Source organism: Bos grunniens, chromosome 22 (assembly GCF_055505025.1).
Source record: "Bos grunniens cultivar Pamir isolate PY7600 chromosome 22, Bosgru_T2T1.0, whole genome shotgun sequence".
NCBI classification, from domain to species: Eukaryota; Metazoa; Chordata; class Mammalia; order Artiodactyla; family Bovidae; genus Bos; species Bos grunniens.
In genome coordinates, this window is record NC_141186.1 from 56472958 (window position 1) to 56499427 (window position 26470).

General features: G+C 42.1%; 1 protein-coding gene and 1 long non-coding RNA gene across 37 annotated transcripts in view; one reads left to right on the forward strand and one right to left on the reverse strand.

Moving 5' to 3' along the window:
• Positions 1–26470, forward strand: part of TMCC1 (transmembrane and coiled-coil domain family 1) — a 156697-nt gene that overhangs the window by 110090 nt on the left and 20137 nt on the right. For 20 of the 36 annotated variants that reach the window (XR_015151842.1, XM_086368596.1, XM_086368583.1 and 17 more), the window contains one exon: positions 21847–22781. Coding sequence is in view for 31 of the 36 variants with exons in the window: in XM_086368596.1 (XP_086224722.1) it covers positions 21847–22781 (935 nt within the window). In the remaining 5 variants the exon portion in view is untranslated. Of the gene's footprint in view, positions 1–387; positions 798–11384; positions 11915–12283; positions 12436–14206; positions 14422–17651; positions 17671–21846; positions 22782–25230; positions 25341–26470 lie in introns of those variants that run through there. The other 16 variants (XM_086368611.1, XM_086368614.1, XM_086368601.1 and 13 more) reach the window with 13 other exon arrangements.
• Positions 10241–11606, reverse strand: LOC147348684 (uncharacterized). Its single transcript, XR_015151848.1, has 2 exons — positions 11158–11606; positions 10241–11004 (listed from the first exon to the last, which is right to left on the reverse strand). It is a non-coding gene; the product is annotated as an uncharacterized LOC147348684 (long non-coding RNA).

The window sequence follows — 26470 nt, forward strand, 5'->3', positions numbered from 1 at the left end:
TTCTCTTCATGATTTGTGTGTGTGTGTGTGTGTGTGTTCCCCTTATTTCAGGGAAAAATTTCTAACAGTACAGTTATATACATTCTTGGTGACCTAAAAAGAAATGGTAATGTGCGCTAGGTCTGCAGCAACCTCTGCCTTTTGGGTATTTGGGAGAAATGAGGTTTTTAAACCATCTCTTCAGTTTCAGCGTATCTCTAACACCAAAAATATTTTTTTTAGAACATTCTCCCTTCTTCCTTTGTAAAGTAATAGAAAAGTTTTGGGGCTCCTCGGCTAGGTCACAGTGTCCAAACGACTATGCCTCATTTAGAATAGAATCTGGACATTATTTGTGATACAAAACAAAATAACCAATAGTTCTTAGAATTTCCCACTTCCTGCTCATTTCCTCCAGACACAAAATAGGTTTGAGGAACAAAGTTTTCTCCTAATGTTTTGACCTGCCTGTGTTTGGGATTCAGAGTATTTTGGGTGCTTATTGCTTAACTGGGCTGAAGATCACCTCATGTGACAGCATAGATCCCTTGTTTTGGAATTGCCATTACTTTCTAGAACAGCCACTCTGTACAGCAGCCAACATGCCCTGGGTCCTCTTGCTTCATATTACAGTGATCCTGCTTTGTCAGGGTAGAATTCAGCCTCACAGGGCTGGAGTCAGTCTCTGCTGACCTCATGCCACAGTACAGCATGTTCAAATCTGGGAGAAACCCGAGGGTTCTTCGGCATATTCCTCCTCCTCCTCCCTCACAAGCATGGAACCCTCACTCTCCTCGGAAACCGTATGTTGTATATGTGTGTGTATCTGTCTTTTTTTCCCTCAAATCTCTTCCTTAATCTTATAATTCTACAGCTTTAAGTGGGGGCTGGTAGCTGAGACAGACACAGGAAATGCTTTGAGCTGCTGAAACTTCGCATTTTTCAGCAGTAGATCTCAGCCCTGGGCATATGCTATTTTGGGACTGACTTGTGTGAGGTGGCAGTAATGGAGAGGCGTATTCTGTGCTTCCTAGTTGTTCATTTTACCCCTAGGTATTTAGGTAGAACGCACAGAGTGTTCTTTGGCTGTGTGGGCATGCTCAGCTGATACCAGAGTGTCCCGTGCTGCCGTATGACGGGGCTGCTTCAGTGCAGAGTAAATGTCATCCTCACTCTCTCAGGCTGAGTAGTTCTCCAAAATTAAGTGTTTTCTTCAGAGAACCAGAGTTTCCTTTGCCTTTGGCAACTTGGGGAAAGCTTGGGTTAAATTTGAAGATACCAGGCATGCATAACCAATCACGATTTGGATTAAAGCCATTTGAAATATTTCTCACATTAAAAAAAGAAAAACAAAACGGTTCTTATTACTCAGCTACTTGTTTTTCGTGTATTTTTCCCAAAGACTTGGCAATTTTCTGAATTGTAAAGCGGTATGCACATATTTTGGTACTATGTCTCGGCATCAGTGGAGCAAGTCCCTGAGATTCAACTGGATGGGAGGGTGACCCAGCTTCACAGCGAATCCACCATTTTCACATCTCATCCACAGTCAGGAGTACAAAGTGTGGCTAACAGCTGTAGTTTACCATGATTTTTTGGTGTGTTGTGGGTTTATAAATAATACATAGATCTCTTCTAAGAGATACATGCTGAAGCACACAGATTCTGTACAGTTTTACCTGATCCTAAAGCTGATATGTATTATTGTTTGTTGTGAGCCACTGTATTTAAGATCCAAATAGATTTTTCACTCTGAAGTTTGGTGTTAAGTCACTCTCCTATTCCTTACGGTTGATCACTTTAAATGCCAGCTTTATTAACAGATTTGTACCTCTGCTCTGTGTCCCCCTCCCCCCCCCCCTTTTTTTTCCTGTTGTTTGTTCTGTATCTTGGATTTTAAAACCCTGGCACATCTCTGTTTGTTCTGAGGTTATAAAAGGTCAGTTTCCTTATCTATGTTTTATTAAGAATGCAATCCCAGGTTGAATGGGGTGTTCAGAAGAAAAGAATTCATAGGCCTGCCCTGAAAGGATAGGGGGTGGAGACTGATAGTAAAACAGAAGTTAACTCCTTTTTCTTCGTTATTGACAGTCCAAAAAGAGGAGGAAAACGTAAAACGTAATCTGAATATTTTTAATTGACATTGTTTTGTCTGTGTATTGCCTTAATCCATGAGTAGAGAAAATCTTGCCAAAATCACTTAGTACCTGAGTGAATAATTTTAGATTAAACTTGCTTCTCTACCCATGTCTCTCACTGACCCAAAGTATTCATCAAATCTGCGAAAGTGAAAGTCACTCAGTTGTGTCCGACTCTTTGCAACCCCATGGACTATACAGTCCATGGAATTCTCCAGGCCAGAATACTGGAGTGGGTAGCCTTTCCCTTCTCCAGGGGATCTTCCCAACCCAGGGATTGAACCCAGGTCTCCCGCATTGCAGGGGGATTCTTTACCAGCTGTGCCACAAGGATCCTCTCATTGAAACAATGATTAAAATGTTCAGAAAAGAGGTACTTGCTCTAGCTTCTGGATACATCAAACTGCTGTAGATAGGGGTTTATGTATAAACTCTTTGCATGAGGTTGCAACATACTTTATGAAAACTGCAGGATAAACATTTTAAAGGCACAGAACTCTAGAGGGGAAAACATATCTGATTCTAGGAAAGAATTGGAGATATTACAGAACGCATTGCTTATATATTGAAGTTATATTTGTGTTTTAAACATTACACAAGATAATATTCCCAGATGTTGACTTAAAGATGAATAATTTGCTTTTTCCTTCTTTAATAACCCTGCAACAACACACATCTATATAAATTGCCTTGATTTTCTGTACGAATGCCCAGAATTTATGGTGATAATTATTTGGTTCTGTACAGATGCTATCTGTCATTTAAACAGTTATTTACATTGGACTGTCACTTTATTAAATGGTGAAATTTCAAATGATAAAACTCCCCTCCCATCTCAACTGCTGCTTGACCAACTCTCATCGTTTCATGGGGCTCAGAGTGCTACATAAAGGTCAGATTCCCTAGGAACAATGCCTATGAAACAGTGCAAAGATCTGCCCACAGTATTTTGTAATTGTGGGATTTCTTTGTAATTGATTCGAAAGGAATAGCTAGAACAGTGATTTCAGTGGTGGATGAGAAGTGTACAGCACAGCAGCAGAAGACTGTTCCGCAGGGCAGCGTCTCCCTACTCCCAGTGCTCAAAATGCTTCCCTTCTCCTCCGGAGAATGTTTTACATCCCTTAAGACTGTGAGAAGAAAAATAGGTTGAGAGCTCTGACTTAATGCCTAAGAACATTTGTCACTGATTATTTTAATTCATGCCAGAAATTACTGTATGCCAGAGTTCCAGTATATCCTATCTGAAACAGAGGGTGATGTAGACTGATCATTTGTTCACTGAACAAACAGTTGTTGGAGAATCTGTTTTCTATCAGAGTTTGGGAGTTGAGATGGCTCTCTGACCTCATGCAACTTCCACTCTAGTTGGGGAAGATGACAACAAGTAATAAGCCTAATAAGTAAACGAGGAGTACATTGGAGAGGTATGGGCTGTAGTCCCAGTCCTGCCAGAACCAGATGGGAACTTGGGGATTTAGTTAACATGCCAGAGCTTTTATTCCTCACTTGTAAAATAAGGCTATTTCACAAGACAGCTTCTCAAGATCGTTAGATTTTAGGACGTTTCAGAATATATGTGTATAGACACATATAGATTGGTTTTAGAAATAAAGTGACACATCTTCCTATGACTCTCAGAAATGGTCAGAGACACCAATCTCAAACTTATTTTTCTGTTTCTAGGCAGTTAATAGAGTTAAAAAGCAATTTCTTAACTGATTATTATTCAGTTACAAACTACTCATAGAAGATAAATGAAGGAGTTTACTGGACTTCAACTAGTACTACTAGTACAGAGGAAAATCTGGATTTAGACAAAGTTTTCTAACTCTGGATAGGGTAATTATTTACTTTCAAAAGCATTCATTCTAAATTCTTTATATAGTCACTTTTAAGTGTAACACATTTTCAAATGTAATAAATATTATTCCATATTAAATCCTTAATTTGCACATTATTTTGCTGGAACAAAATCTTCCTTAAGTGAAGAGTTGCATATCTTAATTTACATGAGGTTGATCTCTGTGGCCTGGGCTTCCCAAGGGGCTCAGTGGTAAAGAATCCTCCTGCCAATGCAAGAGACGCAGGTTCGATCCCTGGGTCAGGAAGATCCCCTGGAAGAGGGAATGGCAACCCACTCCAGTATTCTTGCCTGGAAAATTACATGGAAAAGGATCATGGCTGTGTCTAGTCCATGGGGTTGCAAAGAGTTGGACATGACTCGATAACTGAGCGTGAGCACAAATCTCTGTGGCCTACAAATTAATAGGAATTTGAAATAAAAAAAATACAGTGAAATGAGTGTAACCATATGGTGTATATATGTATTCTAAACATTTTACTTGATCCAAAGTTGCTAAAACACTAACAGTCTTAAGATTAAAACTTAAACAGTTCATGCTTCCATTTTTTATTAATGTTAAAATTAAGGGTACAGAAATATTTTCTGGCTGCTATTAATTCTTTGAAAAATAGACAAATTTTCAGTCTCCTTAGCATTAAGTTGTTACTACTCCAGACCAGTGGTTAGGCATACGTAAATAAGTACTTTGTAAAAGAAGCCCATAGGGAAGGCACTAAACAGATTTTCTAAGTTTGATTATCCTTAGACTAAGCTCATTCCCTTTTTTAATAGGATTTCTATAGTAGTAGAGATATTCTGAAGACAGGACATCTAGATTTCAGCAGTACATTTAACAGAGTTTTTCATGGTACCTTTTGAGGGGAGGAAATTATAATTGATTATTCATAACTGAGTCAGTGAATGAAATAGTGAAGATTACTAACTTGGATAAACACCATCCTGGAACACGGTCTCTGATGGTTTGCTGCAAAGTGCTTCCGGTCCTCTTCAACCTCTTCATTAATCCGTCACTAATGACATTGCTATGCTTAGTCAGGGTTGAAGATGTCAAGCAGTTGAAAAGAGTAATTAAAATTTTGAGCTGTAAAGTTGGAATTCAGTGGTATTCTCAGATGTAAAGCAGAAGTCACCACATTATATGATTCAGCTGTACCATATTTATGTGATTTATGGAAAGGTCAGCTGTTCTTAACACCATTTTCAATTAAAGAGAAAATACCAAAGAAGTGAGTTAGAAATGCTGTGAGTAGCTTCTCTGGCAATCTCTTAACTCAAAGTAATTTAGATCCTATAGCAAAAAAGGAAGTCTTTACCTAGTGGGATCTTAATTAACCTAAATCAGATGAAGCTCTTGTTCTATTACAGTACATTTTAAGAATTAGGTTGTCTTAGTCATTCTTTGAAATTAAAATTCTGGAAAAGTGGCATTATTAATATTACCCTAACATTAGGATGTTATAACAGAAACATTGTTTTTGATACAACATAAAACACCCTGAGAGAAAACAGAGTTCCTAGTAGTTGAAAAGAATACGAGAGATGACTAACAATATTCCCATCTCAATTTTGTTTACAAAAAGCCACCAAAAGAACATTTGTTATCAGTTGGTCACGAGCAAATTTGTTTTATTAAAGTTCTCCCCTTAATGTGCAAGACAAAGCACTAAGTTATTAGGAATTTTAATTAGGACTTTTCCTTTCCTACTCCCTAGATTAAAGGGCTGCAAATTCTATAATACCATATAAAGCCTTCAGTTCAGTTCAGTCGCTCAGTTGTGTCCGACTCTTTGTGACTCCATGGACTGCAGCATGCCAAGCTTTCCTGTCCATCACCAGCTCCCGGAGTTTGCTCAAACTCACGTCCATCGAGTTGGTGATGCCATCCAACCATCTCATCCTCTGTCATCCCCTTCTCCTCCTGCCTTCAGTGTTTCCCAGCATCAGGGTCTTTTCCAATGAATCAGTTCTCTGCATCAGTGGCCAGAGTATTGGAGTTTCAGCTTCAGCCTCAGTCCTTCCAATGAATATTCAGGACTGATTTCCTTTAAAATTGACTGGTTTAATCTCCTTGCAGTCCAGGGGACCCTCAAGAGTCTTCTTCAACACCACAGTTTAAAAGCATCAATTCTTCAGTGCTCAGCCCTCTTTATAAAGTCTTAACAGTCATCTAAACTGTAAAGGTAAAATTAATTTGACTGTAACAAGTTTGCAAAATTAATTTTTATCAAATCATTATAAGATAAAAAGTAATTTTGTCAGAAAATATTCTTGGGAAGATGGAATATGTTTTTTCCCGAGTGTGCCAAAGTCAAGAACAAACTAGAGACAGTTCCATATTGATTTTCTAAATAATGGCTTGAGAACAGAGGCCTTCTATAGTTATTGCTTCTTAGACTTATATGAGAAATTTGTCTCCAGATTTTAATTGTGAATGATTTCACCCCCATTTCTAGTAAATTTCACTTAAATACTGAGTAGACGATCTTTTGGGGCTTCCAAAGTAGTACGGTGGTAAAGAATCCACCTGCCAACACAGGAGACGCAGGTTCAATTCCTGGGCTGGGAAGATTCCCTGGAGTAGGAAATGGCAACCCACTCCAGTATCCTTGCCTGGAAAATCACATGGACAGAGGAGCCTGATGGGCTGTAGTCCATGGGGTCACAAAGAGTCAGACATGACTGAGCATACACAGAGACTGTCGTCTAAGGTCTCTTACAACTCTGGCTTGGAATTCTGTGGAGAAAAAAAAATCTTGTAACTCTGCTTTTTATGTGCTTGTGGAATATCAGAAACTAAGGGAATCCTTAAAGGACTAAAATTAATTCATAAGCAAACACTGTCCAGCAATCAGAGGTGGCTCTGTGAAACACTGAATACAAAAAAATGGAAGATTCCAGTGCAGAAACTAGCCACAGCTATCTGTAGATTTAAATATAACATAAGCGTGTGTTTGAGGTGATACGATGTTATATTCTTATTTCTTACGGATTAATTCACTGGACATTCATTGAGCCTACATTGTAAGCTTAAATAAACCATAATGGAAAAGAATATGAAAAAGAATATATATATACACACACAACTGAATCACTTTGCTGAACACTAGAAGCTGACACAACATCATAAATCAGCTGTGCTTCAATTAAACATTTTTAATAGAATAAAATAAATTAGTATCTGAAGGGACATTAATTCTCTATACTTTGTTTGTTAGAACGTGTTTATTGCCTTCGGTAGATGTCCTGTTATCCTCCTTGTCCCCTTCCTTTTCCCCTCTGTGGTTATAATGATAAGTACACTACTGCTGTGTGTACATCTACTCTACATACATCGATCCAGTTCACTGAAGCTCTAGGAGTGAGTTGTTTCCGGACTGTAACTTCGTGAACCTGTGCTTATTGTATTTTTCAAGATCAGTGCAGATTCTTAATCAGCCATTTTGACTACCATTATCCTGATGTGAGTCTTTGACCTCAGCAAGACTTGTTCTTCACTTACACACTGTTCGCATTTACTGTAAACACACTTGGGCCAAAGGATGTGAATATTTGGCTTCATATTTGTTATACATTAAACGTTGACACTAGTCATGGAAATGTCTCTAGGACATCCTTTTTGGATCAGAATTGCATGTCTTCAGTTAATTGTCTCGAACAGCAAGGCAGGTAACCTGGTTAATTTCTGAAGAAGGCGGGTGCCTGTATTCTTTTCCTAAAGCTTCATATTCTGGTATTGGCTTTGGCACTAATTCTGTTGCTCTCCTTTCTGAACTAATTGGTTCTAAGCAGTAAAAGAAAGCACTTGCCTTATTTAGAGATTCATATGACTATACTAATCTCAAAAGATTTTAAACTCCTTTCCAGTTACTTTCTTTGTCACTTTTCTGCTCCCCCACCCACTGGCTGGTTATGAGGGGTTGCTTTTGCATACAGAAAGCTGCTGAAGTCAAACAAAACCTCCCTCTTACTGAGTTGAGTGGGAGCTTGCTAGTTAAGGACTTTAGGTGAGCCTGTAACCTACTGGAGGAGGGCAAGAAAAGAGACTCCTTGAGGAATGCACGGCCAGCTGTTGCCACAGGTCTTGACTTCAGTGCCTCCCTTGCAAATCTATCCTCTGCTTTCTGCTATTACAGACAGTAACTGATTTATTAAATTTATCATTTTTCTTCCTCGATTCAGCTTTCCTTTTACCTATCTTTGGCCACTTTGGGAAAAGTTTATCCAGCCAGTCATCAGGCATCAGCATCAAGAAGGTCAGATGCTTTACAGAGCAAAGTTCCTCAGTCTTTGGACATTTTTCCCCAGTGGATCCTTCATGAAGTATCGCGAAGGGTGAAAGAGAGGGAGAACTTTAGGCATTTTGTCCAAAAAATAAAGTAGTATCCATGAGATCTTACAGCTGAGATAGGTTTTAATAATAGAGCAAAGCCTCTAGAATTAGTCTTGGTTTATGTTAAGGGTATCTTTTGTCTGGGATTTGCTTCCAAATCATTGCATGGGAGGGAGGAAAGACCAGCCATGAGTTAATTAATGTTGGAAACACTGTGTAGGATTCAGTATCCTCTGTACTTTTACACATATTTGAAATGTTGCATAACAAAGAAGTTTTTAAAAGGCATTCTTTCCCCAAGAGTTTTTTAGAAAGATAAAATCTATTTCCTATAAAATTTCAGCATTCCCCCCAGTACTCAACAGTGTTGAACACAGTAAAAATACTGTTGTAGGTTTGTATTACTGAGGGAAAAAATATTTTCTTGTCAGATAAATCCTGAATTTAGTAGTTTTTTTTTATTATTTTTATTTCCAGATTATTGTATTTATACTACAATGTTTAAAAGGATTTCGTAAATTAGATTCTAGTAAAATTTGTGTTCACCTTTGTTTCTTTCTAAGGGCATATTCAGTAAACTTTAATCAGTGTTGAGAAGTCTGAAAACCAGTCAATGAAAAACAGTTTTAAACAGTTTCTTTGAGACTTCTCTGGTGGTCCGGTGGTTAAGAATCCGCCTGCCAATGCAGGCGACACAGGTTCAGTCGCTGGTTGGGGAAGACCCCACATGCCCTGGAGCAGCTGAGTTCATGGGCCACAACCACTGAGCCTACACTCTAGAGCTCGTGCCCTGCAACAGGAGAAGCCACTGCAATGAAAAGCCCATTCACAGCAATTAGAGAAAGCCCACGCACAGCAGTGAAGACCCAGCACAGCCAAAAATAATATATAAAGCTAAAAAAAAAGTTTCTTTGTAAATTAACATTTGAACATTTTAAGACGTTTTTAAAGGAAACTTTTTGTGTTATCAATAAAATATCCCTGATATGTCTTTGGGTGGTATAAAGGAGCCTGTTTTCTGTCTGGGTCCTAACTTGACTTTACTGGTAAATGCCAATTGAATCCTCAGTGTCTTCTATTTTGTCAAGTTGATCACGCTTATTCAAATATCTATGCCTGTTGAGATGCTGTAACTTTGATCTAAAGCAAGGATTGTTGTTGTTGTTCAGTTGCTAGGTCATACCTCACTCTTTCCAACTCCATGGACTGTAGCCCTTCAGGCTTCCCTGTCTTGCACCATCTCCCAGAGTTTGCTCAAACTCAAACTCAGGTTTGTTGATTCGATGATGCCATCTCAACCTCTTCTGCCTACTTCTCCTCCTGCCCTCAGTCTCCCAGCATCAGAATCTTTTGCAATGAGTTGGCTCTTCGCATCAGGTGGCCAAAGTATTGGAGTTTCAGCTTCAGCATCAGTCCTTCCAATGAATATTCAGGACTGATTTCCTTTAGGTTTGACTGGTTTGATCTCCTTGCTGTCCAAGGGACTCTCGAGAGTCTTCTCCAGCACCACAACGTGATAGCATCAGTTCTTCGGCGCTCAGCCTTCTTTATGGTCCAACTCTCACATGCATACTTGACTACTGGGAAAACCATAGCTTTGACTAGACGGACTCTGCTTTTAATACGCTGTCTGGGTTTGTGAAGCAAGGATTAGCAAGCTTTCTTTTTTCTTTGTAAAGAAGCAGAAAATAAATATTTTAGGCTTTGAGAGCCACAAGAGTACTCTATTATGTGTTCTTTTTGTTTGTTTTTGTTCTTAAAACTCTTTAAAAATTTAAAAATAGTTCTTGGTTCTTAGGTCTTTTGTAAGAACCTTATTAAAACAGACAGAATTAGACAATTGATTTTTAATTAGATGTTTTACAAAATAAAAGCTACAGATTCAAATGTGAAAGGTTTTATTCAAAGGAAAAATTGTGACTCTCATTCAAATTGAATACACGTGTCAAAGATTTTATTTGTCTCACTAATTCACCAATTATTAGGAAGCAGTAAGATATTAAAATGAGAATTGGACTTAAGGAAGTTTATATTCTCTACCAGACAGAATTGACCTGTATCTCATCATCAGCACTATCCACAAGGTAATTTCCATCTCTACAGTTTTAGAATAACCTAGCCAGAGACAAAGACGCAGAATTTATACTATCGGATAACTCCAAAATATCTGATAGACAACACCGGGTAGTCCCTTGAAAGGACACTTAAATTTTTTCTTTTTTTTTTTTTTACCACTTTACTGTTTCGCAATTTCTGCTGATAACCTCCCATCCCTCTTGTGATCATAAATAATTTACAAAGATTTTTCTTGATCACAAAATAGTTGGTTTCTTTAGATTTGACCTGATTATTGCGGTAAGAGTGCTAATTAATCATGCAGACATCCTTGATGGGTTGTTTTAGGGTAAATCCCAAAGTGACTTTTTCAGGGCAGGAACAGTCTCTTGAAAACATTTTCTTCTTTCATGCAGTATCGTGAGTATTCCATAAATAGTATGTGATGGTACAGGAGCTGAGCTCAGGTTTACGATTGTGGTGTTTTAATCTGTTACTTACACTTCAGAGAGCTTATTGCTTTTCATTCAGAAGCTTTTTTTTCCTGTTGTCCATAGTGAAAAAGACTTCAGGGTCTTCTGCTCTGCACAAGAAGTCTGTCTTTGCTCAGTTTTCATTTAAATGACTTTGTAAACCTAAAATGAAAAATAAGAGAAGAAACTTTAGAAAAGCATAGAAATTTGTCCTGGCAATCTTTTAGTCTTCTGTTGAAACATGGATTGTTTTTTCTTTGTCTTTGTGGAACCAAGCTCCCTAAACAGTGTTACCCTATTTAGAATATTTTTTACCTCCTTGAGCTGTTCTCTGGTTGTAAATGAGAGTACAAATGTGGATGGTGAATGAACGTCCTGTAGCTTTAAGCCCAGCCCGTTGGATGCTTTTGTCTTTTATAAAAGATGCTCACAGCTTGGAGAGGAGCGGCAGATACTGTCTGTGATCTCCGGTCTCAAACTGTTCATTTGCATTCAGCTCTAGCAAACTGTGCCCACACCCAGGCACGCGCGTGCGCGTACACACACACACTCTCTCTCTCACACACGGATGCTTGTTTGGCAGAAGCTTTCTGTTTGTTCAGCACAGAGTCCTTCCTCCCTGGCTCCCCAGTGTAGAAAGCTCCAAGAGCTGACACGGGAGACAGAAGCAGAACAGTACGCAGGCCGTACTGCAGGGTGGTGGCTATGCGGGGATGTTGATGTGGTGTGGCTGTACCTGCCTGTTCTGTGAAAGGCACTTCTCTGAGGCTGTGAAGGTGAGAAGCCCAGGGATCAACTAGAAGCTTCATTTCGGCTGGCTGTTGGTGGGGGAAGGCATTCCCAGTGGTAGCTGTCCTCATTTACCGCGTTATTCTCGGAAACCAAGTATGTGCAGCCGTGACAGACTCTGCCACAGCTCGTCTGCAGTTTGGAAGCTGGGACAAATGGAAAGAGCTTATAGCCAAAAGAGGTCGTGATTGTTTGCGCGATCCAAGCTTGCGCTGGCAGTGCACAAATGAAGGATGAGCTTTGTGGCAAGCAAAATCAGCAGACTGCCTGACAGGGGGCTTTGGTAAGACAAATGTGTCGCTGATGTTTTGGGTCTCCACCCCCCGCCCCGGCCCCCTCCCCTTTTTTTGTTTTTTGTTGTTGTTGTTTCTACTTTTCTGTATCTGCTACATAGAATTGCCTCTTAGCAATGACTAAAACATTTTGCAGATTCACATTTGATGGAAAGGGATACCCAAGGGAGCCAGAAAGGAAGCCATTATTTCTGGTCATTCAGTTCTGTGACCTTCAGAAATAGTCATCAGGTTTTCTCAGATATCCATGAGGTGGTAGAAGCTAGGAATTTCCAGAGCAAAGAACACTAACAATTAGATAGCCTTTTTCTTCTTTGAACAGTCATAGTTAACCGCCCTCCCCCCATTTTTTTTTACAGCTTTCCCTGTGGCCTGAAGTGGAGAAGAAAAAATAAAGGCTCTGTGCTCTTATTTAATTGTTGCCACTGGAACAGTAATAGGCTGAGAATTATAAGTATGGAGGTAGAGGAAGGCAGGTTGAAGAGTCTGCTATTTTCATAGCTGTGCGTTGGTGGGTGTTTGTCTTCGATTCATTATCTTTGCTGTTCGGTATCAAGTGGTTGGTTAGTGCTTTATCTCTTTGCCTGTACTGTGATTTAATCCCTTTTGTGTTCTAGTTTGTACAATTTTGCTTTGCCAGACCCAGTTCCATCATTATGAGCCCTTCTGTTACTGTTAATACATATTAGCCTTTTTTAGAGAAAAGATAGTTGTATAAAGAAGCCCCGAAATATTTATGGACCCCCAAGAAAGATAAAGATATTTATCTCTTTAAAATCTAGAGTTTGCTTTCAGCAAATTTTGGAGTCTGGATTTGGGGCTCTTTAGTAAGCATGAGTTTGAGCAACCTCCGGGAGTTGGTGATGGACAGGGAACCCCAGGGTGCTGCAGTCCATGGGGTCACAAAGAGTCGGACACGACTCAGCAACTGAACTGGGCTGAATAAGCATTTTTATTGCTAGTTAAAGAAATAGTTACATTAGGTCAGTGAAATCTTACCAGAATCACCTTGCCCTAATCTGCTTTAAGTTGTATCCTGTTTCTTGTGTTTTGCTGAGCACAAAGGTTTCCTCTTCCCCAGCCTTTCTTGGGCAAGTTCCACTGGATAGTGCGGTGGCTGTTTTACTAGCCTGCCTCAGACCTTGTCCTTGAGCCCCTCTTCTACCCAGTAGAAGAGCCAAGTTTTCTAGCTGCTTAGAGTGGGCAGAGAAAAGATCCATTGACACCTGGCTTTTTGCTGACTCATTGCTTATGTAAGCCTGGTAAATACAGCTATCCATACACTCCATTTGGTTACTGGGCAGGTGGCCCCTTCTTTTCTGGTCTTTTCCTCTCTCATCCCATCCCTGTGCTTCTTCCTTAAACGTTTTTGATAACACATTCACCAAGTGAGTTGTGAGAAGCAATGAATAGACAAATCTTTTTTCTCTTTTTGAATTGTCAGCTTAACTGTGTAGTTTCATCTTGATTATGATCATTCAAATTGTATATTTTGTCGGCACATGAGACCTACAGTAATAAGACTTCTCTTCCTTTGTGGCCTAGTTAAGTAACAGCATTCTTTCTGTCTCTGAGAACTCAGTTTCAGTGCCCCTGTTCAAAGAATTACTCTGTGACCTTCCAGTCTAAAGTAGGTTTCTCTGTCTTACATTATTCCTTTTCTCGCAGCACTCTGTCCTTTTTCTTTGTAGCACTTTTCGCAATATATCTCATTTGATTACTGGTTTTTTCTCTCTACCACTTTTCCCGACTTAGCACTCAGCGTCATGAAGGAAGAGACTTTATTTTGTTTGTCAGTATATGCCCAAGCGCCTAGCAGAATGCCTGGCTGAGACTTGAAGAAAGGACAGTAGGCAGTACTGCAAGAGTAAAGATCCCGTGGTGACGTTGACTGAAAAAATGCACAACATCAGAGTTGTGACTTGAGTTTTATTTGGGAACATAATGAGGACTATAGCATGGGAGACAGTCTCTCAGATAACTGTGAGGAATTGCTGCAAAGGGAGGGGTGGTGTTAGTGTATGTGCGATTTTGGTAACGGGATTCACGCATACGTTTTTACGGACAGTGCTGCTAGTCTAGAGCAGGTTACTGCTGGTCACGAGAAGCAAGTGTCTGCGCTAATGATTTTAGTGCTTTTCGAGATCTGAAAAGATGCAGGAAATTGGGGTCATAAAATCTTTTCCTGAAAAGTATCTTTAACTATCTGAAGGCCAGTTCTGCCAGTTTTTCCCAGAGCACAGAGTCCCTCATTCTTGATTTCTGGTCTGAAACACTTTCAGGACGTGTTGAAGATCAGCGATCACAGTGGCCAGTGACCTCATCTTTGTAGAGACAGACGGCGAGCAATAACTTTTTATCCACCGTGAGAGAAGAAAGGATGTGCAGCAGCGCCTGAAAAAAGCCAGAGTGTCTGGAGTGGGAGGAGCACGCTATGAGATGAAGCTAGAGAGAGATCCAGGGCCCACTCACGTAGAACTTTGTCGACCGAGTTCAGGTTCTTGTTCTTAATACTTCAAGAGTGTGGGAAGCTACTAAAATAATGTAAGGATTGGGTGGTTTAGGACTTCCTTTTTTTAATATTAAAATCTTCAGTTTAATTGAGGGCCTACATGAATACAGGTAGATCAGTCAGTGTGAGTGATTCAGCAGAGAGAGGACAAGATTTTGTCCTAAGAGTTTGATGGTAGAAATAAGTAGAGATGGGTGGCGAGTATTATACTTTGATGGAAATTTGGAAAAGAATGGATAGGACTGGGTATTGGAGTGGATACAGGTAGAAGGCAGGTGATGTCAAGGATGATTCCTGGGCTTTGGCATGGTTTGGTTTTGGCTTTTGTGACCTGATGGATGGGGCTTTGCGGCTGGCTCAGTGGTAAAGAACCCACCTGCCAATGCAGGAGACACAGGAGCTGTGGGCTTGATCCCTGGGTCGGGAAGATCCCCTGGGGAAGATGGCAACCCACTCCAGTATTCTTGCCTGGGAAATCACATGAACAGAGGAGGCCGGTGGGCCACAGTTCATGGGGTTGCAGAGTCAGCTGCAGCTAAGTGATTGAGCGTGCACTGAAATCCATACTAGTCACATTTTTATGCTGTTTTTTTCATAGTAGAATTAAAATTTTTTTAATTTTTTATTGACAGTATTTTTAATTGATGTGTTTAATTTAGTTCTTTTTTTAAGTTACTGCTGTCCCATTATTACTCTGAAGTATCAGCTAGATTATATCCATTATGTTCTATTTGAGAACGTTGATTTATATATCATCGATTGTAAGGACTTTAGCTTTTACTCTGACCAATGTGTGGAGCTACCAGAAAGTTAAACATATTGTGATCTGACTTAGGTTTTTAAGGACTGCTGAAATATTTTTGACTGTAAAAATATTATTGCTGTAATAGTGTAGGAGATGATTGCAGTCATGCAGGGAAGAACTGATAGTGTCGTAGACCAGAGTGGCAGCAGCTGAGGTACAATGAGAAGCAGGCAGATTCTGCAAGAGCCTGAAACATTTTGCTGCGGCAACATACTACGCATGTTGGTAACAGCGCAGGCTCCGGAGCCAGGCTACCTGAGTTCAAACAGTGGTTTGGCCACTTCTTTACTTTGTGTTCGTGGACAACTTAAACTCTTTATGCTTTATGATCGCATGGATCAGTAAAGTAGCCATTACCGAGATGGTAAAGATTGCAGGGGGCACAGGTTAGGAAGATGTCAGGAACTCAGTTTTGTATGTTAGTAAATTTGAAGTGATTGTTAGACATCCAAGTAGAGATAGCAGGTGGGTAGTTGGGTATATGAGTCTAGAGTTAAGGAAAGTATGGGCTACACTATACATTTGGGAACTGTTAGCAAATGCATTATATCTAAGACCATTTAAAGAGAAAGAAGAGTAATCAAGCCATAAAATGGAGTTGAGGGTGTACAGTTTATACAGCGCCTCCTTAGAGCTTTTTACTCCACATGTAAGCCTAACAATAGTCAGTCCAGAGAGAACCAGATTATCACAAACCACATGGAGCTTTGCAGATTCTTTCATTGCTTTTTAGACTTTTGTTTTATCAGACTTCCTTGAAATAAATAGGATTAAGCTAAGGCTTAGAAATCTTTTGTCTTAATTAGACTGTGTCCTAAGAGTATTTGTGGGAAATTAACTTGTAAAGGGGAACTCATTGGTGGCAGTTTTATAGATTTGCTTTTCCACACGTGGGTTTTACTGATACATGCATTCTTAAATCTTCAGCAGTGAAAGTATTTTTCTGTGTCACTTTTTCTTTTGCTCGTTGGCACCTGCTCAAAAACTAGAAAGTCACTTTAGTATTAGCAGATCTGTGTGCTTCAGACTAGTCATTCTTCATTCTGAGGATTTATGAGAAAGATTTTTGAAAAACCCATACCCCAAGTCACTATTTCTTTTTCACAAAAGTTAAAACCTTAAAATTAGAAGGAAACAGGGATCATCTGTTCCAACTGTCAGTGCATCCTCATGTGACAGTTCTAACACTCAGGCGTGAAGTCTCTGCTTGAACATTTCCAGTGGCATACGCGACCTGATACCTGAAACCCCTTGGTTAAGTTGAACAGTGAATCTGTGCTTACAGAAACAGCTCCTAACCATAAAAAAGCAGCATATAATTTTATACTTACACCGTCAGTGCTGTGGTTGTAGGTTGCCTGTGATCTCTTTCTATTCTGTTCTTTCTTTCTCTTCCTCCCTCCCTCCCCCACTATCCCGGGCTCACACGAACCCATCAAATCCACGAATCAGGCCTGAAGTACAGCTGGCAGTGCTCATCCTCAGAGCTGTGTTTCATACAAGCAGGAAAACAGTTCTCCTGTGACGGAGCCTTCTGAGCAGCAGCCCTGGATCCCATAATGGAGTCTTTGCAGTGGGCTGGAGCAGGGTGGGCCAGAGAGGACCTTAATCATCTCAATGCATATTCAACTCAGGCAGTAGCTTTTCCTCAGCAGCCTTGGAGAAATGTGTATCATCTGTTGGAAGGTGTTTTTCTTAAAAAAATTCTGACCTTTGTTCCATTCATAGTCACATAGGCTCAGTCACTGCATGGTGTATGAGCTCTAAAAGGATCCTTTGAAGGACACGCTAGCAAGCATTTATATTGAACCCCTACTGGATATTTTCTTTTCCAGGGCATTGCGATACCTTCTCAGGGCACAAAGATGAGTGATGACCCCACCCCACAGGAACCGTCAATAGAAGCAGCCCACTCAAACAATCGTATCAGCATAATGTGATCGGCACAGTGATGCAGGCGCATAGATGTGTGGGAATAGAAAGGAAGAGCCGTGACTCCAGGGGCTCCCCTGGTGGCTCCAACCGTAAAGAATCTGTTTGCAACGCAGGAGACCCAAGTTCAATCCCTGGGTGGGAAGATCCCCTAGGGGAAGAAATGGCAACCCACTCAAGTATTCTTGCCTGGAGAATCCCCATGGACAGAGGAGCCTGACGGGCTACAGTCCACGGGGTTGCAAAGAGTCGGACACCACTGAGTGACTGCACACATGAATCCAGCTGGGAGCAGGAGGCCGTCAGGACAGATTCCCGGAAGGAGGTTATGCCTGGACTGGGTTCCCTTCAGCCAGGAAAGGAAAGGAGATTGTGTCCTTGAAGGCAGAAGACTGGACGTGTGAAGCTGTGCGCCCTGGCCGGAGAGCTGCATTCCAGTTGCGCCCTTAGCATACATAGATTCAAATGGAGTTTCCATTACTCCCAAGTGACCCATGGTACAGTTTTGGGGTTTTTTTTTTTTGGTCACAATTCTGCTGAGGCACATGGTGAGATCAGTAGCTCCAAAGCTAGTGAGCAGACCCCACCAGAGTTCACGTTTCAGTGAATTGTCACATACGCAGTGACACCCACGACATGATTTTAAACCTTTGTTCTTCATGAAGATAGACCTGAGAAGTGCTGGTGGTAGAAAAGAGAGTGGAGTCTTAAGTGGTTCTCAACAGAAAAGGGCTGTTTGAGACAAACTAGACTTGGAGTGCCAAGTTCACAGGTGATCAGGATTATTGTCACGAGTATTACTTGTGTATCAGTGCTTTTTCAAGCTGTTTTTGAGCTGATTTTGTGTGCGTTAGTACTATCCCTATTGTACAGATGACGAAACGAACACAGAAGTTGAGCAACTTGCCCAGTGTCATATGGCTAGTAAGTAGCAAAGCCAGTTTTGAACCCGAGCAGTTTATGCCAGAACCCGTGCTTCCCTGCTATAGGAACTGTAGCCAGACTTAATAGTCTTATTTTTCTGGTCTGTGCCTTTTTCCGTTTGAGAAAACCTTCTCCTATTTTCCACTACTGCCTTCTAAAAAGGTTTAAAACATTCTTTTTATATTGGCAATTTAGTTTTGTCTGGAGTGAAGTAGGAATGAAATTTTACATTGTTAGATGTGGAGAGCTTCGTACGCTAGCAAAGACTTTTGGGAAAGCAAATTTTGCAGCTGGTACATTTACAACTCATGGCTGAGTCAGCCCTTCCAGTGCTAAGTATTCAGGCCACCAAAGACTTGGTTCACAGCACCGTCGATACCAAGGGAGCATTCTCACCCCTGTCCTGTAACTGCAGTTCAATGTATCTTTCTCTTTCTCCCTTTTTCTTTCTGCCCCCTCCCCTCTTCTCCCGATTTCTCTTGCTCCTCTTCATTTTTAAGAATAGTGCCTGCCAAAATTGGGAGGAGTTACTGGGTAACCCAGGGATTCATGGTCTCAAGTCTAAACTACCCATGTGCTGAAACTGAGGGTTAGTCTTCTTTCTCGATGCTGAGGACAGGGGATTCTGTCAGCAGTGTTCTCGCAGGCATATTGCTTATGCTAAGTGGGAATCAGGCACGGGAAGGACGCAGTGGGGCTCCAGACAGCCCAGACAGAGAAGTCAGAGTAGAGAGAATCTGGATTATCTCTTCAGTTGCTGTGCAGGGAAGTAACATCACATCTAAACTGTGATCATTTGTAAATGATTATATTGAACCTTTATATGTGTGTGAAGTCGTTCAGTCGGGTCCGACTCTTTGCGACCCCGTGGACTGTAGCCCGCCAGGCTCCTCTGTCCATGGGATTCACCAGGCAAGAATACTGGAGTGGGTTGCCATTTCAAATTGCAACCCACCTCTATATAGGTTTTTGCAGTTTTAGCGATGGAATCAAACCTTGATTCTGAGAGCAAGGTCCTATTCTGTTGCACAGGGAACGATATTCAGTATTCTGTGATAAACCATAATGGAAGACAAGGTATATATGTGTGTATAACTGAGTCACTGTGCTCTACAGCAGAAATGAACACATCATTGTAAAATAGATATATTTCAATAAATAAATAATAAATACATTTAAAACACCTCGATTCTAGTCCCAACAGTATCTTTTGGGCAGTATGATCCATGTGTGTCCTCCCAGAGTAACAGTGACCCTTGATTTCCATGTCGACACTTCCTCAGACAACAGGATGCGTAGAAGTTGATATTCAGATTGATAAGAAAGAGCCTAAGAAAACTAGACCATGCGTAAGCTTGTGGTCCTCAGTCTAGAGGTGTTTCTTGTTTGCCTTCCTGTTACACTGGTAGATGGGGAGCTGTCAAGCATAAGCACACAGTCAGGATCATGTAATTATATGCACGGTAGTTATGGGATCTGAAATCCCCTTCAGAGAGAAAATCACGCTGTGGGAGCTCTGTGCAGCCTGAGAGAGTGACCCTGAGGCCCTGAGCAGAGTGGGTTTCCAGGAGCTTCTCTTGCAACTCTGGGCAGCTCAGTTAGCTGGAACTCTGGCTCATCTTCACCTCTGCTGCCTTCCCCCTGGCCCTTCCATGCTGATGAGCAGGCACCTAGAGATGAGCAGGGTAGATGGAAAAGGGACCCGACACGGTTATCGTCCTGCTTCCTGACTCTTGTGCATATCCGTTTCATTAGTGGAGCATAATGTCATTTTTGTTACTTGTTTCAGTTAGAGATTATCTTTTGCTTTTATTTCAGCATACAGTAGTTCACTTCTGTTCATCTGGAAGGAAAATAATACTGTTTGCTATTCACATCAGTGGTAGTATACTGAACCCAGTTGCGAACTGCATGCATCTTAGAGATCAACATGGTCCCTGCTCAGACAGCAGACTGAGGAGGTACAGCCAAGACGGGAAAGGGAGAATGCGTCTCTAGACTGACAAGTTAATGGTCAGCATTTCATGAATATTTCAGATTTGGTGTATTATTGTCATTACAGAATTATTGATTTGGCCTTTCAGAATATGAGAGTAACCTCTATATAGTTCTTGCTACCATCTTGTTTACTGGTAAACAAGATTAGGGATGGGAAACAAGGAAAAGAATGTGCCCTTCTTTCTCCAGGGTGGTGAACTTGTACATTGTCACTCCTAGTGGGAATTTTTTTACCCCACAATGGTTATTTCATTATTTCTTACTGTTACTACTCAATAGAGAGCAGTGTCTAAAGCCTTTTTGCATGGTTGTCATTGTTCAGTTGTGTCCGACTCTTTGTGACTCCATGGACCTCAGCACACAGGCCTTCTTGTCCTTCACTATCTCCTGGAGCTTGCTCAAACTCGGGTCCATTGAGTCAGTGGCGCCATCCAACCATCTCATCCTCTTTTTGCATGGGCCCTGCCCTAATTCATCACCACAAGCCACATCCAGGCACACCTTTTGGAAGGGCTTTTTTTTCCTGAGTTAGAGAAACTCAACCTTCCCTTAGCTTTGGCCTGATGGTTTTGAAGTATGATAGTTGAAGTTTTCAAATCTGAACAATTTGTCTTCTTCTTTGGCTCCCTTGAATGGGTGCACACACACACAAGAAGATAGTCATTATATGTGTTTTGGAGTCCCTTGCCTAATCAAAATCTTTGAGTAGACAGAACACATAAAATTTGAACTTCACAAGGCCTGAACTTAGTCCCTGACTTGTTTACTTACTTACTTCTTCTGTCTCTCTCCCAGACAGTTCGTGTTACCTTGCCCAAGCTTATCACAGCTACTTGTGATCTGGGCTTTTAACTTTCAAGCCCTTACCACGTTCATGCTTGCTACTTTTAGCAGGACCTTCCCATTCTCCCCTTCACATGCCACCAACTTCCAATTTAGTGTCCCTGTTGGAACAGACAGAATGATTCCGTACCCCTTGATGTGGTTTGATTAAAAAGACACGTGATAACAATTGGATTTTTATATGTAGCCACTTAAGTTACCTTTCTCACCAACATTTTCAGACGACTGTAATCTGAAAGCAAGAATTGGAATACAGTGGCGTGTGAATACGGAGACAATTTTCATATGATTAAATTGAAATGCAGATGTACTATGTTGTACACAGATAAACTTCTAAACACAAGTATGTGTGCTGAGTGTGAATTAATTCATACTTTAAACTCATTAGGAGAGCTTTATTATGTAAAGCAGTACTGTAAGAAATCCTCTAGCAGAAGACCTTTTGCACAGATTCCAGCCTCTGCAAATCTTTTCTCATGTATCTGTTTTGCTTAAAGCAAAGTGTGTTTGTTTGGGGACAGTATCCAAGAGGGTGAGGGGGCTGGTACAGGACAGGAGGAACTGGGTCAGCACTCTGTGCTGAGTGGGCGTCCCCAGTGGCTCAGCGGTACAGAATCCACCTGCCAATGCAGGAGATGTGGGTTTGATCCCTGGGTGGGAAAGATCCCCTGGAGGAGGAAATGGCAACCCACTCCAGGATTCTTGCCTGGAGAATCCCATGGACAGAGGAGCCTGGTGGGCTCTAGTCATGGGATCGCAAAGAGTCAGATAGGACTGAGTGATTTAAACAATTAGAACAATGCTCTGTGCTGAGTAGGTGAACTTTTTCAATACGTTGGGGCCCATCAATGGTGGAGAGCAAGTCCTCCTGGGCTCCTTCTAACTTCCCCCTCTTGCTTTCACACCAGATCGAGCGGTTGGAAGTGAGCAGCCTCGCCCAGACCTCCAGTGCGGTGGCCTCCAGCACAGATGGCAGCCTGCACACAGACTCGGTGGATGGAACCCCAGACCCTCAGCGCACAAAGGCTGCTATTGCCCACCTGCAGCAGAAGATCCTGAAGCTCACGGAACAAATCAAGATTGCACAGACGGCCCGGGACGACAACGTGGCTGAGTACCTGAAGCTGGCCAACAGCGCAGACAAGCAGCAGGCCGCCCGCATCAAGCAGGTCTTTGAGAAGAAGAACCAGAAGTCCGCCCAGACCATCCAGCAGCTGCAGAAGAAGCTCGAGCACTACCACAGGAAGCTCCGGGAGGTGGAGCAGAATGGGATCCCCCGGCAGCCAAAGGACGTCTTCAGGGACATGCACCAGGGGCTGAAGGATGTGGGCGCCAAGGTGACCGGCTTCAGCGAAGGCGTGGTGGACAGTGTCAAGGGGGGGCTGTCCAGCTTCTCCCAGGCAACCCACTCAGCCGCCGGGGCCGTGGTCTCCAAGCCCAGAGAGATCGCATCTCTAATTCGTAATAAGTTTGGCAGCGCCGACAACATCCCCAACCTGAAGGACTCTTTAGAGGAAGGGCAGGTGGACGAAGCAGGGAAGGCCTTGGGGGCCATTTCCACCTTTCAGTCCAGCCCCAAGTATGGGAGTGAGGAGGACTGTTCCAGCGCCACCTCGGGCTCAGTGGGCGCCAACAGCACCGCCGGCGGCCTCGCCGTAGGAGCGTCCAGCTCCAGAACCAACACCCTGGACATGCAGAGCTCAGGGTTCGATGCACTGCTGCACGAGGTCCAAGAGATCCGGGAAACCCAGGCCCGACTCGAGGAATCTTTTGAGACCCTCAAGGAACATTATCAGAGGGACTATTCGCTAATAATGCAGGCCTTACAGGAGGAGCGATATAGGTAAGTGATACGGGATTCAAGTCCTAGATGTATGACAATGTCTGTGTTAACACACTCCTCTCTCAGTTCGCCCCGCCCTCTTCCTCTCATCCCGTGCCCACAAGTCTGTTCTCTGTGTCTGCGGAGACGCAGCTTTAAAAGGCCTGTGTAGAGTCTTTCTCTGGAGTTTCCACAGCACTTTAGATATGTTGTCTGATGTTGGCATGAGTTCTTCTCAGAGAGAGCAAAAAAGAGGCCAGAAGAGTTAAATGACTCCTTATCTCACACCAGTCACTGTAGCCCTCCCGTCTTCAACTTCCAACTGGACCCAAGGCTTTCCACCTACTTACTTATAATCCCAGCACCACAAACCATTGCAGCCCATAGCTCTACTACATGAAACTGAAAAGATCTATAATCCTCTGAACTCTGTAGAAATCAAAGATAGAGCTCAGCCAAATGTAGTGAACCTTGTAGATATTTGACTTTAAACACACGTATCTGGGCAATTGATACAGAAAGATTTCGACTGGAAATAAATCTAGATAAGCCTGTCTGTTACTTTCATGAATTGCCAGCTCTTTAAATGAGAGTGGACTTAAACATGAAATGGTTCTACAGTAGTTAGAAAATTCTCCAAGGACTGAGTGCTTGGAGTCATAATCTGTGCTAAAGGTAGGAGCCGGTCTCTTTTTTGTGTTTCACAGCACACACTGTATTCATATTAGACCACGCTTAACCATTCTCCACATCTTTGCCTCTTGTTCCCATCACGTGCGACTGGTGGTGTCAGCCAGAGCCAGGCCACCTCTCTGAGACAGATGGAAGGGCCAGTATTACAGGAGCCGCACGTCCTGCTCACAGCCACAGGTTAGGCCCTGAAAGGCCCATGTCTGGTCCTGTCCCACTTCGCATCTAGAGTCTCGGTACTTTTACTGTAGTGTCAAGGATTGAACAGTTTTTTAAGTTTCCTTTACCTCTTGGGGAAAAAAAAATAATGAAAATGAATTTTTTTTTTCAAGTTTGCTTTTATGAGGTAATTTCAGGGCCTGAGATTAATTGTTCTCGTGTATCAGTTAGTTCCGAGAGGAGTTACAGCAGCACGCTCTTTTCAGGTGGTAAAATGTCACTCAGCCCTACCTCTTATCTCCACTCTTCTGTCCTTCAATTCTGACTTAAGACTTGAAGGGAGAAGAAGAGAGAAGTGTGGGAGAGAGAAATGAAGTTCTAAAAGCAAGTGGATGACTGTTCTTATGTCATTGTTTTATATATTCTTTAATATACTTAGATGAAGAGGGAAATGGCAACCTACCCCAGTATTCCTGCCTGGAAAATGACAGAGGAACCTGGCAGGCTACATACAGTTCACGAGGTTGCAGGGAGTCTGACACAACTGAGCACACACACAGAGTGTGCTTAGAAAACAGTGTCTAAAGCAGCGAGCAATCTGACACATATTCAGGTTCTAAAAACACCTAACTCCCAGGTTCAAATTCTAGTCCTGCCACTTTCTAGTCTTGAAAACTGGACAAGATTCTTAACCTCTCTAAGTCTTGATTTCCTCGCCTCTAGCATAGAAATAATAATAGTCCTTCACAGGATGATTGTGCCATTTGAATGAAATCATTTATGCACAGCACGTAGCTCAGTGCCTGGCCCCAGAGTGCTTGATTGATGTTAGGTAGCAGCTGCTACTGCTGCTATTAAAATACATTGCCCTGAACATGGAGACCTGGGCGTTCCATGGTCAGTTGCTCAGAAAAACAACTGCCTGCTTTGACCTCTTTATTTTGAAAGGACAGCAAAACATTCCAGTTTTTAAATTCTTCCAGAGCTTAAAATTCATATAGAGTTTGTTAAGCCTTCAAGTCCGGTGTAGGCCAGTGTGAGAAAATCGGGGAGTTGAAAAACAAGTCTCCCAAGGCCACCTCTGTGTCCATTTAAAATAATTCACAGACAGGACAGAACCTTTAGGTCCTCATTAGTACCTCATTAAAAGAATCACATCCAAGCCACTTGTGACGTAAGGAGAAGTGCACTCCTTTCATTGCATTTTGGATTCTGGTAAGTGAATGCCTAGTTTTCTGGAATGAAGAGAGAATAAAAGGAACTTATGAATTTTCAAAAACCGAAGGGGCAGGAGGAAGACATATCTGTCACATCACTTGAGCTTGAGAGTGGTCTTTCCTTTAAATGGAATCTTTTTTTTTCCCCAAGAAAAGCAGTGGAAAAGTCAACAACCGTTTTACTCAATTATTTCATTCCACCAGTATTTCCATGTATAGAGCAATAAGGGAATTCTCCTCTCTTCCACATGTCTTTACACGGTAAATATATTTATCTAATTTTGTTGGTCTTTGGACTGTTTCACATAAATGAGATTTCTGCCACGGATCGTAGTGTATTCTTTAAGGCACTACAACTTTTCACATTTTAAGCATTTTTGCAGCACTTCTCTCCCTTCTTTTAGCAGAGCAGTCCGTTGAACCTGACGTGAGTGGAAATAGCTGACAGCAGTAGTGTTCTGGCCTAGAAGGATCCTCCCAGCCCCGTGCAGGTGGAAGCGTGCATGCTTCTGCAGTAAGTGGTCCTGGGCAGCTGGTCCTCTGTCCTTCCCACACCTCCTCCACACTCTGAGCGAGCTGCCTGCAGCAGCCTCTCTCTGCGGATTTCTGTGTCTGCTCTGTTCCAGGCCTGGAAGGGCTTGGACTCATGAGACTCTTCTGTGACCAGGAAACCCATTAATGTGTCTATGGCTGCTCTAGATGGGTTTCTGCTTATTTTCGCTGCTTTAGTTTATTTTACTAACATCTGAGTTGACAGGAGGGAGGCCAGGCACAGTGTTAGAGGAAGAGGAGGACGCTGCCTCTGGCAGCCTTCAGTAAACTAGGCTGCCCACTGTGCTAGATGTTTCCTGCATATTTGCTGACCCTCACGGTGGACCTGTAGGCACACTGCACCCGATTTTGTGGCTCAGTCTCTCAGTCGTGTCCGACTCTGTGACTGCGCTGACTGTAGCCCACCAGGCTCCTCTGTCCATGGGATTTTCCAGGCAAGAATGCTGGAGCGGGTTGCCATTTCCTTCTCCAAAGGATCTTCCCGACCCAGGGATCAAACCCACACCTTTTGTATTGGCAGGTGGATTTTTTACAACTGAGCCACCTGGGAAACCCTAAACCCAAGTTTACAGATGAGGAAATTGAAATTCAGTGAGGTTTTAAGTTTTGCCAAAGATTACTCTAAATGGTAAAGCCAGGAATCACACCCAGTTTAATGTGACTCCAAAGCCTGGGGTCTCTTCATCCCAGGACAAGTGTTTTCCCAAAGTCAACCCTGAAATCTGTCTGACTGACAGACTAACCTAGAGTCTAGCTCTAAGAAGCATTGACTTTAATAGCAAGAGCTTTAGGGCCTTTTTGAGGACCCAGTGTCTATTTCTGTAAAAGTTCTCTCTGTTTTTAACAGATTCTATAAAATTCTGTGAATGCTCAAGCTTGTACAACACTTGAGGTGAATAATAAGGGACCCCTACTTAAGTAAACCTCCACTACCGCATCCTGATTTCCCCCTTTCAGAGTCCTTTCTCAGTACCATCAGTCAGTTCATTGGTGAGTGCTTCCCGTTGGTCTCTACGCCAGTGAGTTGCACCAGGGAAAAGAGTTTTGCCCAAGACCATCTTCTTTGGAATCATCAGAATTACTCAGGAACCT